Source organism: Rhea americana, unplaced genomic scaffold, assembly GCF_003343005.1.
Source record: "Rhea americana isolate MKP2758 unplaced genomic scaffold, rheAme1 scaffold_14, whole genome shotgun sequence".
NCBI lineage: Eukaryota > Metazoa > Chordata > Aves > Rheiformes > Rheidae > Rhea > Rhea americana.
Window position 1 is genome coordinate 6,077,524 of NW_028185483.1, and position 17,572 is coordinate 6,095,095.

At 36.1% G+C, this 17,572-nt stretch overlaps 2 protein-coding genes across 4 annotated transcripts in view; both read right to left on the reverse strand.

Moving 5' to 3' along the window:
• Positions 1–12,930, reverse strand: part of XRN1 (5'-3' exoribonuclease 1) — a 43,304-nt gene extending 30,374 nt beyond the window's left edge. For both annotated transcript variants that reach the window (XR_014895031.1, XM_085298636.1), the window contains exons 1-11: positions 12,760–12,930; positions 8,533–8,765; positions 7,411–7,508; positions 6,930–7,039; positions 6,730–6,840; positions 6,398–6,480; positions 3,911–3,998; positions 3,645–3,813; positions 2,624–2,691; positions 1,499–1,633; positions 50–110 (exon numbers count right to left, since the gene is read on the reverse strand). Coding sequence is in view for 1 of the 2 variants with exons in the window: in XM_085298636.1 (XP_085154762.1) it covers positions 50–110; positions 1,499–1,633; positions 2,624–2,691; positions 3,645–3,813; positions 3,911–3,998; positions 6,398–6,480; positions 6,730–6,840; positions 6,930–7,039; positions 7,411–7,508; positions 8,533–8,765; positions 12,760–12,834 (1,231 nt within the window). In the remaining variant the exon portion in view is untranslated. The remainder of the gene's footprint in view (positions 1–49; positions 111–1,498; positions 1,634–2,623; positions 2,692–3,644; positions 3,814–3,910; positions 3,999–6,397; positions 6,481–6,729; positions 6,841–6,929; positions 7,040–7,410; positions 7,509–8,532; positions 8,766–12,759) is intronic.
• A 395-nt stretch (positions 12,931–13,325) lies between these two features.
• Positions 13,326–17,572, reverse strand: part of ATR (ATR checkpoint kinase) — a 43,513-nt gene continuing 39,266 nt past the window's right edge. For both annotated transcript variants that reach the window (XM_085298637.1, XM_085298638.1), the window contains 3 exons: positions 16,757–16,908; positions 15,176–15,281; positions 13,326–13,914 (listed from right to left, as the gene is read on the reverse strand). In XM_085298637.1, coding sequence (XP_085154763.1) covers positions 13,741–13,914; positions 15,176–15,281; positions 16,757–16,908 — 432 coding nt within the window. In that variant the 3' untranslated portion in view covers positions 13,326–13,740. The remainder of the gene's footprint in view (positions 13,915–15,175; positions 15,282–16,756; positions 16,909–17,572) is intronic.

A 17,572-nucleotide genomic window follows, 5' to 3' on the forward strand; every position in this document is an offset into this window, starting at 1 on the left:
ATAAATTAAAAAGTTTCTGTTAAATGCATATGGAATAATTTAGACTTACTTTTAGAGGTCACAACTTCATTTTTTTCTAAAGCAGCCAAACACATAGAATTTTCCTGAGCCTATTAAATGAATATTTGAGATGAAGTAAAAATACAGGATAAATATGCACATACCTAACTCATAACCATATAATCTACAACTGAAAAGACTGCAATCAAGATGTATATGTCTGACTTTATTTAATATTATCTCCTACAAAACTACATTTCCTTCCCTTGCAATTGCCTGAAAAAAATGATTCCATCCATACACATCAGATGAAAGAGAAGTCTCAAATAAAACCCCGACCAYCTTTGGGTTTTAGTTTTTTTAAATCACCAAATTTTAACAAAGTTCAAATCACTTTTGTGAGAAATAAGGGCAGAAGGAACGTTTTACAGACTCATACAGGCAAAATATTCAYTTCAATTTATGCTACACACTTTTGTGTACAGCACTCTGAGTAGCTAATAAACACAGACATTAAATAGGCCCTCTTCCCCTGTACCTGAGATTTGCAAGTTCCTGACTGTCACTGCCATTCAAAGAAGCAGTCAAGATGGCTAGCTAATACTATACAGCTACTCCAAACTTCTGTGGTAAATAAGAAAACAAAACAGAGCACATCTTACATAGGAAGAGCTAACGTCTTGCTCGTACAGATCTCAAACTGCACTAAAGAACAGGACAATGATATGTAATGGCAGCTTAAACTTGAAAGAATTCCCTACTGCTAATGCTACAATCTCTATCAATGAAAAATACAACCTCTGCAAGGCATATATTGAAGAACCAACAATATGCAACAGGAAAAAACAACAACAACAACAAAGACAGTAGAGCAAAGATAAAAATCAGAGAAAGGATTTCTCTAAGAAAGATGTTGTTGTCCATTTGCCAATTGCAACTTTGATAAATAGATCTGATGTAGCTAACACTGATCAAATTGCTGTTTATCTATTTATTGCMAAGGACTTGGCCAATACCAAGACTAAGGATTCAACAATGTGTACAAATGATCAATCAGTGTAACTGAGATATTTAAGAAACTTCCAGCAAGCTCTTCATTGAGAAGTAAAATTTTAAAGCTCAGCAAGTTTAACTACAATACACAAAGAATTAAGCTTTGTGGCTGTTGAGGTCCAAGTGAGTTGTCAAAAAAGGGCCAAGTTCTGGATTTACAAAATTAAAAAAAAAAGAAAAGAAAAGAAAAAGAAAGAGAAAGAGAGAGAGCTTGACCTTGAGTTAACCAAGGTCTCAGGGTTAACTCAAGGAATGACCATGACCAGGAATGCATAGAGGCAATTGCTCAAACGTTACGTTCTATTACTTTTCTGATCCAAAAAAAGCCCAAATTGAGACTTATGCTATTCAAWTTTTATGAAATTTAAATTACTGGAGCAGACAAATCATTGATTTGCTAGAAATAACATTCTTATTTCCAGAACTAAGCATGTAAAACACTAACCTTATGTTTCTTTTGTTTATTGTTTCTGGCTTCTTCTGCTGCAATACCAGCTGCCTCGTTGAGGTATTTATTGCCTACTTTACTTTCAAACCACTTTAAATCTACAAAGACTTCGCTGAAGTGTTCACGATCAAACTGCACAGAAAGATTAAAGTTAATTTAGAAATACTTGAGGGACAACTGAATTTAGACTGTTAAATTAACAACTTTTTTTTTTGTAAGTGCATTAGATTACATCCAGAGCCACTAGTACAATAATGCTTTGCCCTAGAGCTACACCTAATCTAACAGATTAACATCATCAGTCTTTTTTCTTGGCAACATATAACWTATACCAAGGTCCTATTTCCCTTCAGTTTGGTAGCAATAGGTAACAAAAAGATTTAGTACCTTTCAACCTTCACTATTGATTCTACAAACTATAGAGGTATATTGGGTCTGATAGTCTTGTGCAACATACTTAGCACTTTAATAGGTGAGCCCTGTCTTAAGATTCTCAATTAGAAGAATGGGCAACAGATGAATTTTCTCCTTTGAAGTTTAGAAAATGGCTGTGGCACTTCCATTTCTATATGAACTGACCTACACCATCTCTCATTTGCAGGATGGATTAATGCTGCTGCCCATCTCTGAGAGATGCTAATACTTCACTGCTTTCTACTAGCAATCTCCATAAAAAAAACTTACAAAAAATACTGCAGTCCATGATCTACAAACCACACGCCCACAAGAAATTAAAAGGTTAAAATTCAGACAAGCAGAGGAAACAAAGAATAATGCTGTCTGCAGAACACTTTGCGCAGTATTGGTACTCATTAATCAATGGAAAATGAGGACTATAAATCTACTGTGAATCCTCACTCAGTGCTGATTAACATACAATGCAAATTACTCCATTTTTTTTCCTCTTATAAGATCAGGTGACAACTGATTGGATCTCAAGATAAAATAGCTGATGGTACCATCTGTAAACATGGCCATTTAGCAGTTCATTAGATATACATATGTGAAATATAGATATACATACGTATATGTAAAATGTACATCATGTATTTTAGGCACTATATCAAGTTTATGTAAAAGGGACTACAGCTTTCTACATAGTGCAATTACCAAGTTACTCACATCTGACAATCTTGTGAGATACTTCTCAAAGCGTTTTAAGTTCAGATGCCCATTTTCATTTATGTAACCTATTGGGAAAATAAAGGGTTTTTTTTAATTAAAATCTAAATGAGGTTTAAAATTGTAATTTAGAAACCCTATAAATATTACAATGCAATCTTGCCAGCTGTCTAAAGARGGTATTACAACACTAAATTTTCTAACGTGATAAATATCAACAAATATAACTTCAGGGGTGCTAATGTTTCTACTTTCCACAACTGAGCTTACTGTTCCTATCAAAACCTCTCATAATATTTTAACAACAACAAAAAAAGTCTACATGTTGTTTTCCACACTCCTGCAAGATCCCTCTCTGAATAAAAGCAAGAGACTACATATATGTTGTTATTTTTCATCCACTACATTCCCAGTGCCCTCTAAAAAACATCTTAGTATATGACATGCRTTGCACTAAATTGATTCCATTAAGAAAAAGAAAATGCAACACTTCTACATATTGCACAAGTGTGCATGTTCACCTTCTCTTTCTCAACCAGCATACTGAACAAACAGTACATGAAGATATACTTATTTYGTGAGAACCACTCTAGAAAAGAAGCAAAAGCAGGCTTGTTTTTTTTWAAAAAATATTTTCAAGTCTAATTACTAACAATGGTATGTTGCACAGTAATCCTATGGTAAATGACAAAATCTGATATCCTTCAGAGACCCTATTAGAAATGAGACAACAGAGCTAAACTCAGTGATGCTTTTGTTCTTTCCCATTCCTTATCTGGTTCTGTTTCATTATTATTGGAAAAAAMCAGCAGTGAAGAACAGGATTTTTAAAAATGCAAATAGTCATGGAGACATGGAGACTGGAAAAGAAAAAATTAGCTTTTGATTAAAACTATACTTCAGCACAGATTCTGAAACATTATTGTAATATTAGTAAAATGGTGCTTGAACTTAACCTTTCCACTCAATCTCAGCCTGTTCTACAGCTGTATTTCTCCTTAGTAATTTTTTTCTTACTTACCTCCAAGTTCTGGCAAGATAGCCATATACGTTCTATAAAGCAGCGGCAGTGCATCATGATTAATATGTAAATGAGGTAGATGAGGGATAAAATCATTGCCTACAAGGAAACCCATTAAGATCCAATCATCTATTATCCTTTCAATATCATATTCAAAGGAAATTTTGTCCTGGGGGGGGAAAAAAACACCACAAGGTCATTTTAATGATCAAGTTTACACACAAAGCCTTCACACATTTTTCTCTCACAGCTCCATTAGAACTTACTTTTACTGGTGAAAATTCGTAATCAATATATTCTCTCATTAGTGATAAGTGTAGTAAGTGAAATGTGGTTTCTTCTGGCGCACATGCTCTGTAAATTATTCAAAGCATTAAGTCAATTATTTATGAACACTTTCTACATGAGTATTTAAGTTCAAAGTTATCAAAAACAAGTAATCATACTAGGATTATATTTTTTTCAGAAGACATAATGTATAAATAATGTTTGCATCTATTTTATGATTAATATTTTGAGTCTATAAAATTTTGCCTCAGAATCCTTTAAACAGCACATGTGACTACACTGTACGGAAAATAGCAAGAGAAAACTCAGCAGCTTGGCTGAGTTCTGTGTTGCTGTAACTAGCTGCTAAGTAATTATCCCATTGTCCAAAACAAGGGACAACCTCACCTAAACTTGTACTAGTATTAACATACTTTTTCTGATATTGCAGAACAAGTCTGAGTACACAGAGAGCACAAAGATTCATGTCTAAACTATCTAAATTACATATGAATTGAAATTCTCAGTCATTTGAAATTCTGCTTTAAAAAAAGAATATGCTCAATTTGAAACTATGCTCCAAATTTAGTGGCTTCACAACATGGAATTACAGTGCAAAAATGACAAACCTATTATTAGTCTCTGGCATAAGTGAATCAATATATATTATTTTTTCATTCTCTTCACTAAAATTAGCTAATACTTAAGCCAAAAAGATATTAAGAAYAGCAAGCTAAAGACTTCGACATATTTTAAATTAGGAATGATAATTTCAACTTGTAGATATTATAACTTGCTAAGATCAGCTCCGAGGACAAGCCAGCCTAAGCAACAGTATGTATATACACACCTATACACACTGTATGTTGTCCAAAGCTCTCTAAAGATAAYGTGTGTAAAAACCATATCTATGTGAAGAGTACTAAGCCAAGCCTGAGCTAGACTTGGCTGTGTGGAACATTAAACCAAATTCAGTCACGTTAAATGTAATGTTAATATTAAAAAATTCTGGAAAATCCAGGACGATTCTGTAAGGCTTTTCCTTTARCTCCTTCTTTTTCATGTCATTAGACCTGAAAATCCTGATCCAAAACAAAGAATTTCTCTCAACCAGTAAGTTGCAGAGACACAGGTATCAATTTGTACATATTTTTAATATTCTCAAATTCTCCAAAAATACTCATGACAATGACAATATTGGCAGAAGGTAATGGAGAACTGCATTTGATAGGCTTTTAGTAAGTTACAGAGTAAATTCCTGTAATAAGCAATTTTCTCCAGATATAAAAACAGGACATACACAAAGTAATGCTTGAGGGAAAAAAAATGCTACTAGATCTTGCCTTTTCATTTCATATTTTATTCAATTAACCCATCAAAAGATTGTCTTTAATATTCTTTTGCTAAAAAGATAGTAAAGGACATTTTCCTTTGATGTAACTTACGTTCTTTTAAAATTAAATTTTTAATGTTCTTAGTTTTAAAACTAAGTTTTAATGCTACGTGCCAACATCAACAATATATCATAGTGTATCAGATCAAATCATAGCATGGTAAGGTTGGAAGGGACCACTGGAGATCATCTAGTCCAGCCCTCAGCACAGCCMGGWACGGGGATTGAACCCACGACACTGGCATTGGCAGCACCACGTTCTAACCAACTGAGCTAAAACCTGAGGGTTTAGCAGCATTAGTGAAAAATGACTGGAAGACAGTGAAACTAATAGTTATTTCTAATGTTTATCATATGTCCTTAGCAATAAAATCATTGATGTATTAGCAGGAGTGATGTATTTATCTAAACAGTTATATGATTTATTGCCACATTATCCCAGAGCCTTTGTGTAGCAAAGATTGTTTTTTTGTCTTTTTATCTCTTACTGCCACCATTTTGTACACCAAAAGCAGGCCTAAGATATATCAAAGTAGTAAACAAGCCACAGTAACTGTTTTAAATAAATATTGCTGTTACTTCAGAATAGCTCCACGTGCATGCAAACTTCTGGAATAAAATGCCTTATTCTGACTGATGATAACCTACAGGTTAGTTCAAATTGGCAAACCCAGAACAGCAGCATCCAGCCAGCCGCTTTAAGACGTTTTATTTTTAGTAATTATTCTAGTAATTTGCTCACATGCACAAAACCTCAGAGAGGTGTTCAGAGGGTTTTTAAAAAAAATTATGAGACAATCATGAAAAGTGGCAGTACAGCCTGGGCTGCTCCATTCAGAGTATGAAACAAGAAACACAACACACCAAAGCTCTAAGGATTGTAACCAGCTGCCCCGACAACATACATTTGCCCATGTTAACTAATACGTATGCGTAACAAGTTGGTTTCTTTAAATTCATATTTTTCTAACAAAGAGTAAACTATGACTTTATAATTAAATATGTAACCAATAAAAAAAATTGTTCTTATGATCCTGTATCTTTTGAACCTTATTACATCAAATATAGAATAAGATGGTTAAAATCAGTTCACCTTTGAGATTTTTTACCACCAAATCTGACTTCTTCTCTTAAGAGTGCAAAGTGTGCTTCATGACTCGTTAATCCCAGCATAATCTGTTACAAAGAGAAATTAGAATGGTTTTATGTCATTTTAAAACTGTTATTCAAAATATGAGAAATATCAAGAAATTTTGCTTTGTTTTTTTTTTTTTTTTTTTTTTTTTTTACAAATTCAGAAGCTTGTAGGAATTAAAAAAATGCTTGTTTAATAACATTTTAAAACTATGAACTTACAATACATCAAAGACATTTGAAGGAACAACACATTCATAGACATTTGTTGTTTGTATTGACTCCACATACCAAGTCAGCATCTAAACCATAGAGACAGTGCCTTGTGTTTGGATCATGATGGGGCTTTGCTTTTTCTGATCTGATGAACTCCATAATTTTATGTTCTCCTTCCCCTGGAGTCTGCATACAGAAACACAAAGTGCGTCAGTAATCATTTTGCTATAAAATAAGAGTTTATTTTAAATAAATCATTAACAGAACACAATGACCTCATGGCCTGATAAGTAGACTGTTACTCCTTGCCAGGATTTGTCTGTGGAAATCTTCATGTTTACAAAATATTTAAGATGTTCGTGCAATCTGGCCATGAATTCAGTTCCTGAAAACAGAAATCTAGAAGTTACATACAAAATGTTTCACTAGTCATTCAAGACTACATTTATGTACATAAGTGTTACTGGAAAACAGCAATAGAAATAATTTCTGCCAGAGATAAATGGAATAGTTGTTTGTTTTTTTAATGAGGTTTCATTTTTTCCATAGTGATTTAAAATATTTCTAGAGTGAGATTATTAGAAGTTATTCAGACCTGCATCTGCATTCCCAACTTACTTGAGACCTTTGTAAGTTCTGTCCTCTAATTAAAAAAAAAAGAAAGAAAGAAAGAAAGAAAAGCTGTTGGATGAGAAAATAATTAACATTGTTTATTTTTATAGCTATGCTTTGGAATTAATTAACAGATTATCTTACCTGGTGTAATACAGTTAGAGTCAAATCTGGCTTCTGTAGGGAGAGTTTCTCCCTTTTCTAATGCCTTTTTTATTTTGTCCTCTGCTTCTTTCGCTGACCTGAAAAAAGGTGGGTAGGGTGGAGGAAAGAAAATAATATTCAAATATACCATAAGTACAATTTTCCAAACAAAATACATATGGTTGCTTTTTTGAAGAATGTTAAAAAAAAGAGGAAAAAGAAGAAGAAGAAGGTAAACTCTTCTTACGTGTTAAATTTCCTGTCTCTGGTGCAACTGAGAGACTCAAAAATAGCTCCTTTTTTTCCCAGTAATAATGATAACCTGCCTTACTCAGATACTGTTAATATTTAGATTATCAAGAAAATCATTCAGTGATTGATCATAATGAAAGAAAATGAACACTGAAAAAATAGGAATATTTGAAAATACTATTCCAGACCAATAAAGAGCATACAACTTAGTAATGATGTTAAACAGAGCAGAGATTTTGGAATACTACCCAGATCTAACAATTTCTCTTCATCAATAATGGAGAAACAAAACAATCCCAGTCTTTCTTGGCCAATGTTTCTACAAAAATGTTTTAGACAAGAAAAATAAAAAACACCAGTGTCTTAAAAAGTTTTACTGTACTCTGTACAATTTAATAATTGTTGTCCTTTTCCCAATCTTCTTTCATTTTTTTTCTTTGGAACTTCTCTTCCTTCTATGACTGTCAAAGAACATTTAGTTACAGTGACCAGAAGAGGTCTATTTAGAAATAGCATTCAGAAATGCCAAAGAATGGTAAAGGTATTAAGCGACCAAGGACATCCTTAAGAGCACCACTGCAGATTTATTCCACAGAAAATTTCACAGAAAAAAAAGATCTCCCAGAACTCATACACGAGGGGAAAAAAAATAACCTAATGAGCAAACTAACTTTTTTTTGAATCAGGATTTTAAGAATCAACACTTCATAGGCAGTTACCTTAATTTAACTCTATCTACTGTCACTGGCATGACTACTCAGAATTTACTTCACATTTCACCACGTACATTTAACTCCATGTTTGTTTGGTTTTGTTTTTTTTTAAAAATGTTTACTATCTTAAAGACAAAGCAAGAACAAATATTCTCACCTAAAGCGTCTCCCACGCTGCTGATTCATTTTTGCTCTTGGAGCTACTCCATCAACTGCCATGAAGAAAACCTTCCTTGGTTTAATAATGCGAAATAGTACCTCCAAATAGTGAAAAATATCAGCAAAAATCTTGTCTTCTGAGATTCTGAAGTGAACATCATCATCATTGGGATGTGAACACTGATGTATAATACCGTTCATGTCCAGGTACAAGTTGTCAAATTCTGGAATCTAAAAATGCCAGRTTAGTACCTGTTTTGTGACAGCTGAAACAAGGCAAATCACAGTCCAATATATGTGTGAGAATAATAAAGGCTGAAAATGAACTGCGGCTGGCAGACTTCCCCAAGACTGACCGTACAACGATGGGCTAAGAGTATCTTGACTGACTGCAGGTTGGCCTGCAATTGCAGTATCGTATTATGGTTTCCCCAGTGAACAGTCAGTTGGAGATTCCTATTCCATCCTGATTGTTTCTGATACATCAGAGATTCTATCCCCTTTGTTGTGACAATGCTATACATTGTATAATAAAAAATAAAGAAAATAAAGAAAAACATATTTTGAAAAATAAAGAAAAACATATTTTTGTGGAAGAAGTAACTTTTTTGTAACCTGAGATGTTTCACTGATTCATTTTTGCATGGCTGCACTCTGAACAATAAAAACAACAAAACCGAGAATGTACTTCCCAACACTATTTCACAGCAAAGCTGGCTTAAGAAGCTTTAGGGCTCTCCCTTAGTCAACCAGTTCCTACTATGACTACTACGTGATGCCTCTGTATTCTAATAGTTGTTTGTGCATCTAGAAAAGTGGCAGCTACCACCAAAAGCAGTAAACTTCACAATGATGCAACAGTTACCTTCTCCTGATTTCCAAAATGACTTTTCCGTCAACTCTGCTGTTTCAAGTTTTGTCTTGGCTTCGCTTAACAACCCAAGTCCTTCCCAGCCATGAAGTCCTCCTGTCCCCCTCACCCAAATAAGTGCACAGATCCTTTTTCTTTCTTTCATTTTCTTTCTTTCAAGGAAGCAAAACCCTTAGATGTATATAGAGTAGAAATACTGCTAAGTGTATGAAAAGAAGAGGCTATCTTTTTACTGCCAAAAAGAACCAAACACGCACAAGAGCAATTTGCAACAAACAAATCTACTCTTTAATCTACCACTATGTTTGTAAAAATCCTCTTGTCACTACAACCGATAAAAGCTTTTCTTCACATTTTGTGATAATCTGTGGTATTATTGCTGACATATCTCTACATAGTTTTTAAAGACATACTGTCGAACATGTATTTATCATCCAGATTTAAGAGAAACCTAACTCTACTTCAGTGCCAGGAATGAAAAAGATGACAAAAAAGAGGCAAGACTGGGAAGATATCTAGTCACCAGCAACAATTAATCTCCTGTTTTACATAATAATCTTCAATACAGTTGAATTCAATAGACAAACTATTGAAGCACTCAGTGATATTTTTGTACCGCTTTTGAAATACGTTTTCATCAACACAGCGCCATACCTTGTAACATGAATAAAACAACACAATTGAACATCACAACGTTCCGACAGGCCACACTTTCAAATGGGAAGAGAGTGAGGCACTGAACAAGTCGCACTCTAAAAACTAAACAGTATGTCACACGCTTGCATGGAAGCCACATATATATGGAGAACAGATGACACTTGAAGAAACAGGGTTATGATGCAATATACAAATAATTACGTGTATATATAGCAATTGCTTTTATTCTGGGCATTTTCTTCTGTAACAGCAAACAGACAGCTACAAATAGCTACAAGTACTATAGCTCAGACAGGTGGCCTATACTAAAAGAAAAACCATCTCCTTTCTCTCTTGTACAAAAGCATTAAAAAGGTATCAAAATCAGACAACTTCATATATTCAGGAACAGGAGCAGTGGGGCAGTCCAAATAGTGGAATACTAGAGAGCACCATGCACAGCCAACCTAACAAGCCTATCAAGGTTAGCATCAAGCTTAAGTAAGATATTTAACTTAATGAAAATTCAACAGTACTTAAGAAGCCTACAGAACTCTTCTTCCATTAGTTTTACAAGGCAAAGTGCAAACCATTCTGTCTTTCACAGACTGATTTTGAGAGTTCAAAAGGAATCAGATCAAATAATAACATCAACACTTTCAACAACATCTTTATTGCTGTGATTGTTGTGAAAATTTACAATCAAGCTTGTTTTTCCCAGAGTTCTGACTCTGAACTCAAACAGGTGATGTTAAGCTGTACAAGAAACTCCCTTTCCCAAATCCTAGAAAACATATCAGAGGTCAACACTTCAGACAAAAAGCTGCCTGACCAATTAAGGAAAATTAAAATTGATGGTCTAAAGATTCTTAAGGAATATTTTGAGTTGAAGTACTCAAAACATTGAGTAGCCATACTCTGGACAACTTAGAATTGTCTTCAAAATAAAGTCAAGTGAAGTCATCTCAAGTGGTATTTCAGGTTTTCTGTTCAAATGACAACTTCTACTTACTGTTGTAAACATGTAATGGTGACAGCATAGCTCAGCTGACCCTCTTGCTTACAAACTGTAACAAACAGGAGTTCAGATATATTTTGGCAAAAAAACATCAAACTGATTCTGTTTGGCCCAAATAGAAGTTGAAAACAAACATTTAAGCACTGAAAAACCTAAGAGAGCAGTTATCACCTAGAATGGTTACTGCATAGACCCATTGTACTGATATATCAAAGCATCAATTTCTAAAACATAAAACTTCTAAGTTAATTGAAGATCAACCTCTCTCTTGTACATAACATGCTGGAAAATAATATTTTGAAATAGTTTGAAAAYCTAATCCAGACACTAGTACGATCTGTACCCTCGAGCAGTCTGGTAGAGAACAGGAAGCACGTGGATTCATAAAACTGTTGAAGTTCAACATCATAAATAACAGAGTTGAATAGTTTTTCTTTCCTTTTTTAATAAATAACAACACCTCCTTTCACAGATGCAAATAACATCATCTAGCTTTCAAAAGGACAAAATTCAGAACGATACTAGCATTCACATACGTAAGGTTAAGCAGTGCTTTACCTTAAGAGCTCTAAAAGCCCCTTTCAGAAAGCATAGAAGCATTGCCCAGCTTCTACTCCACTGACTGAAGCAGACACACGCTGGCTGCTTAGCTGCCAAGGTTCACAGTTCTTCGGCAGAAGCTTAAAGCTGTCACCAGTTTCAGTTAGCAGCCCAGGCTACTGAACTGGACTCTAAGCAATGCTGCAGGGAAATCCAATAAATCTTAGGGAAAGAGCCAAACTCTGAAAATTGCTTTGCCTCATGAAACTACAAGAAAGGGTCGAAAGTCCAGGTCTGGAATCATTTGAGCAAAGGATTCTCGAGAGGTGTTGATACAGTATCTATCTAATCTTTTTAAATGGTATCTACTTAGAAACACTCAAACAGATCTTTAATTTTCACCTAACTTCTCTCAGAATATCGTTACCTAGACTATCAAACCACATCCATAACGCAAATGTGAAATAATAATGAAAAATTAAGAGCTTTTATCTAACAGGTATAAAACACGACTGCTCTCAAACTACGCCTGGTTTTTTGTCTCTTTGTTAACAGCGCTATTTGCAGCTTACCTTTCCCAACTTTTAGCGTTCTCATTTTTTTCCTGCTCATACGAACTGCCCTACACGTCAGGCAACAAGGAAACGCGGCAGAGCTGTAAAACCTCTCCCGGACCGCTGCCGCGCCGCTCGCCGCCCGCAGCGGCAGCTCGTCAGAGCCCAGTGACACCGGACTCCGGGCTTCTGCCCCGCTCACGGAAACGAGAACCGGACCGTGCCCGGGCGTAACAAGTGCCCAGGGAACGCCAAGGGAAGGAGGGAGTCACASGAAGTTTCCAGCCGACTTGGGGGTCGCTCGGCCCCGAGAAACAAACCCTAAAGGCCGCGGGGCGCCGGGCCGCTCCTCAGGGGCTTGCGCTCGGCGCTGCCGCCCGCGCCTGCCCCAGCCCGACAGCCGGTCCCCGCTAACTCGGCATCTGAGCGCCGAATTCCCACCACCAGGCATTTTCGGGCAGGCTCCAGCGTCGCACAGCGCCCCGCCGGCCTCCGCCGCTCCCAGCCGCGCGCCCGGCCCGCTGCCTCGCCCGGCCCGCCGCGGCGGGCAGGACCCCCCGGCCGGCGCGGAGGCGCAGGGGCCCTCGGCGGCCGCCCCCGCCTCACCTGATGCTCCTTCAGCACCTGGCTGAGGCAGGGGTACCGCTCCGAGATCCACCGGTAGAACTTGGGGACGCCCATGGCCGCCGCTCCCGCCCCGCCGGACCCAGACCCGGACYCGGACTCGGACCCGAACCCGAACCCCTCCGGGCCCCGCTCCGCCTTCCTTCCGGCGCGCCGTACTGACAGCCGCGCCGCCCGCCTGCCATAGAGCGCCGCGCAGAGCGCCCCGCGCCGCCCATAGAGAGGCGGACAGAGCGGCGCGGCGGGGGCGGGGCCAGGCCCGCGGCTCGCCGCCGGGAATCCGCGGCTCGGGCTCTTCGCCCCCAGCTTGGCGCCGCCGGCGGCGGGCGGGGCGGGAGCGGTTTCAGAGCACGGTAACGTTTTACTGGTGTCTTCGTGACAAGATTTAAGATCCCAAATAATTTTTTAGACATTAGAGACATCCACATGGAAGAAAGTCGCAGGCAACTAAAACCAGACTTCTACTGCAAAACAGGAATATTGTTTTTAGAAAGCCCTTTGGAACTATGACTAGAAAAAGTTGAAAGCACCACTTTATATTAGGCCAATATAAAACTTTAATAGCAACTGCCCTAATCCACATGTGAATGAATTACAAAAACTCTACAAAAGAAAAAGTATAATTAGCACACAACATTCTTTGAGAATATTTTTTACGTAGTTGGAATCTCTATATACATAAGAAAAACTCGCAGAGAACTGTACAGTCTATTTAACAGTTCATGTGCACTGTTCTCTACATGTATACAAAACAAGTCATAACGCTTTGCAAATCTGCAGTTTATAATAGATACTGCAAATGTGCCACTTACATAGGCTTCCAATTAACAAAACTGTGCTGCTGCTTAAAATCAGAAATCAACAAAAGTGGCGAGTTATATTCTAACAGTGATATAATGCTTCTTGTTAAAGAATATTACATCTACATAATTGTCAACGTTATCTTTCCAAAATGAACATATTTCACATATATGGAGCCCAGCCCATATACATCTGGCACAGCAGGTTGTCATCACTTGCTTCTTGAATAAGGTAATGAACATGCCCCTCAATAGATAAAGGTAATCCTTTTATTCTGTTTCTAGTCTTAATTACACCTTGCAGACGCTGTTCTATATCAAGGACATGAGTTTTGGCCTAGAAACAAAGAAAAAAGGAAAAAATGTAAATTTCTACTGTCCACAAACTTCCATACCTTAAAATACAGAAACACCCGTTATCAGGATATTTGAAAATGTCAACTTAATCAATTGTCAATGAAATGCCAATTTAATACAAAACCCAGATGACTACAAATTACTTTGAAAATAAACAACAAACTCTTAAAAATCATTCTCTGAAATGGACATATATTGGTCCAGACATCCAGTCTGGAAAATATAGGCCAGAATTATGAGCAACTGAAAATGAAGTCTAGTAACAGGTTGTGTTGAGTAACTCAAAACAAGCAGTTCTGAGGCTCAATTACAGTAGCTAGCTCATACGAGTTATACTCATTTTCATTTAGAGCTCAAGTATGTTATATATTGGCACCTATCAAAAAAAACCCCACAGTTAACAAATACAACTACATGGGTGGTCCTGTAACTAAATGGCTATGCTGACATAGCCTGGTTAGTAATCATTTGAACACAGGAAGATTTTCTGTGCTCAAAGAACTGTTAAGTTTTTGGTTGCAATATAGCTTCAATATTACAGTTTTCTTTCTTTGTTGGTCTGTTTATCAGTGCTCCCTAAGTTTTATCTGGCTATTACATATTCAGTCCTTTTCAGTAGATACTCTCTTTAAGGAAAAAAATCCCCAAATTTTGCAAAAGAGAAAGAAAATAAATACTACAGTTGGTGCAGGCTATATTTTAGACAAATAATATCATATTTATCAGCAGCTATAAAAGAAGTTATAAATCAAGAAATCTTTATTTTAACAAGTATATCTGCACATGTAACAAGGCAAGCATTTATGCTGTAATAAACGTGCACTCACAAAAAGTACAAAAATATGCATGGAGAGGACTCCAGATATCAGCATCACTGTAAATCTAGAGGACTGTGCAATTGTCAGAGTGAGGGGAAGCAGGAGCCTTCCCCATCCTACTGCTGTTGCTGACATTGTCCCCAGTTTGGTAATCTAAACAACAGAAATATGGACTCTTTGTTCATTATTAATTACAACTTCTATCAATCAAAAATACTATAATTATATCCTGTGGATAAATACTATTAACACTGTCATAAGAGTTAAAAAAAAAAAAAGAGAGAGAGAGAGAGAGGGAGTATTTTTAAAATTAAAAAACTCAAGAAAATTAAAGTTTCAGTTAGAAGATATGCAACCATATTGCAACCATAATGGACACTGTGATATTTGAAATACCTTATGCTATGCTTGCTTGCAACTAACCTTTTCATTGACAACTTCTCCAGTTTCATTCACCAGTGCTTTTGTATTCCCTTTGACAGGTTTACTCCACTCCACAAGAGGATCATGGAGAAAAGTCTTTAAGACACTGAATATATATATTAAAAAAAAAAAAAGAAAAAAAAAACCACTGTGTAGAAAAAGAGTAAGATACATATTTCCTCCATCTGATTTTGACACATTTAATTTTTAAAACAAGAAATTTTACACTTCCAAAACCAAAATATTATTGTTTGCCTTTTAAGTTGACATACACTCCCGCATTCTGAAGTGACAGGAAAAAAGCTGTTAACATGAAAAGCAGGTATCTATTTCTGCTACAGCTGTCTCCCTTTCACTGCTATCAATTTCATAGAGACTAGCCTTGCCCATGACTCCCACTCCAAAGTAGTTTGTTATCTAACATTTTATGTCAGACGTCATATTATTCCTCAGCAAAATTTGCAACTAAAATAGCAGATAGGCAAACTATTCATAAAACAGCAAAATAATGCTATTATCTAGTCTTCACACTGCTCTTCCAATAAAACTCTTTTTTTTTAATCTTAACATATGAAAGTCTTGCGCCCTTTTTATTTTTTAAGACATAAATAATACCTCTGAGAGTCAGTGGTTTCTTCAATACTTTTGCCACYGGAGAAGGGTATCAGCTATATAATACCACTTCTAAGACATGCATCAAAACTCGATTTTAATTTACTCAAAGATTTCAATAATCTGAACATTCCTGTGTAGTTCTGCTTTCTCCCTTGAAACTTGTCATTCCAAAGCAACTCTGCCAGTTGTTCTTGGAATTATACATGCATTCTGGAATTCAGATTACCTACTGAACACACTATATTTCCCCAAAATTCATCAATTGCAAGTGATATTCCCTACAATCTTATGAAGAAAACTGTTCTCTAATTTGTTTCTGACAATTTTTTTGTTAGCTGAAATCACTTGCATCTGGTGTTTACATTAGCCTAAGTGACTTTGCTTGAAGTGAATTAGAGAGGACTGACCCCATCACTTTGTCAGTTGAAACACGGAGAAAATAAACCTCATCCGAGAGATACAGTGATCTTTCCAGATGACACAAACAGTTGCAATAGAATTTGTGCATAGTCTATGTCAGATATTGGTAAAGACGTGTGTGACTATCTTAACTTGTATTCTCACTGTAGATGCCTAGCACACTAGAAGCCTAGCACTTATGTCAAATATTAGAACACCAATCATTTGAATTTTTCCTCACATCTGAAAAGTCTGGCAACAGTGTGGATTTAATTCAGGAGGAATGAAGAAAATTATATAGTAAATGAAAAAAGTGTATTTCAAGAACATGTACAAATTTTTGATATGTAACATTAGCTATCTGTAGTGATAACAAAGCACTGAGATGAGTCTAAAAAAATTAGCAGTGAACATTTCTATTGATGTATATTTAACTRTATATCATAGTCAAACTGAGCTGCATGACTGGCATATGCTAAAATTGGCATATTATCCAGCAGTCACTGTTTTGTATGTTTGGACTACAGACAGTTTTTTCAGAGTTTATAGTAAAAACTGTTGCTGTACCTCATTAGAGGCTCTCGCTGATCGCGCATCAGCCTCATTGTGACTTCGCAAGCTCTTCGGAAGAGACCTTCTGTTCCCATCGGACCCATTCCATTAACCATATTATGAGTAAGACGAAAAGGAACAATTTCTGGAACTTCAAAAGTTTCTCCCTTTACATTCATTATAAAAAAAAGTTATTTTCATTTTAAACATTATTTAATTAAACAAACAGTAAATTTGCATTGTTTGTTTTTTTCCTCAGCATTGTCTGGCAGATACCTAGGTGACCGGAGATGTTTCAGACCACTGCTCTTTCTCAACTAGTTAGGGCAAATTACTGTGAGTAAAGCATACCAATGCCCAAATAACATTTATTTTCCTGTTTTAAAACAGTAATACAGGTTTTAAATTTCAGTCCCTTTTAGCCATACAAATTTTATATATATATATATATATATATATATAAAAATAAAATGTATATATATACATTTTATACATATATACATACATATATGTATGTATAAAATTGTTCCATGGTCTCACACAAAATCCTAACTTTTGTTTTCCCTAACCATTTATAGATCTGATAAAAACTTTTTTTTTAATTAAGGATTATGTAGGATAATTTAGGCTTAMCGAAAAGGTAACAAGAGTAATTTTCTCTACTTCACTGGTCTGAATTAAAAAGGGCAGAAATTCCACATCAAAAACATCTTGTGGCAGAAATACTAAAACCCGAAAGCCCACTCTGGCCACAATTCTGCTGCTTATTTTTATAGAACCATTGGAATTTTTGTGCTGAGTGTTAGAAATCAAGAAACTCCTGACAGCAGC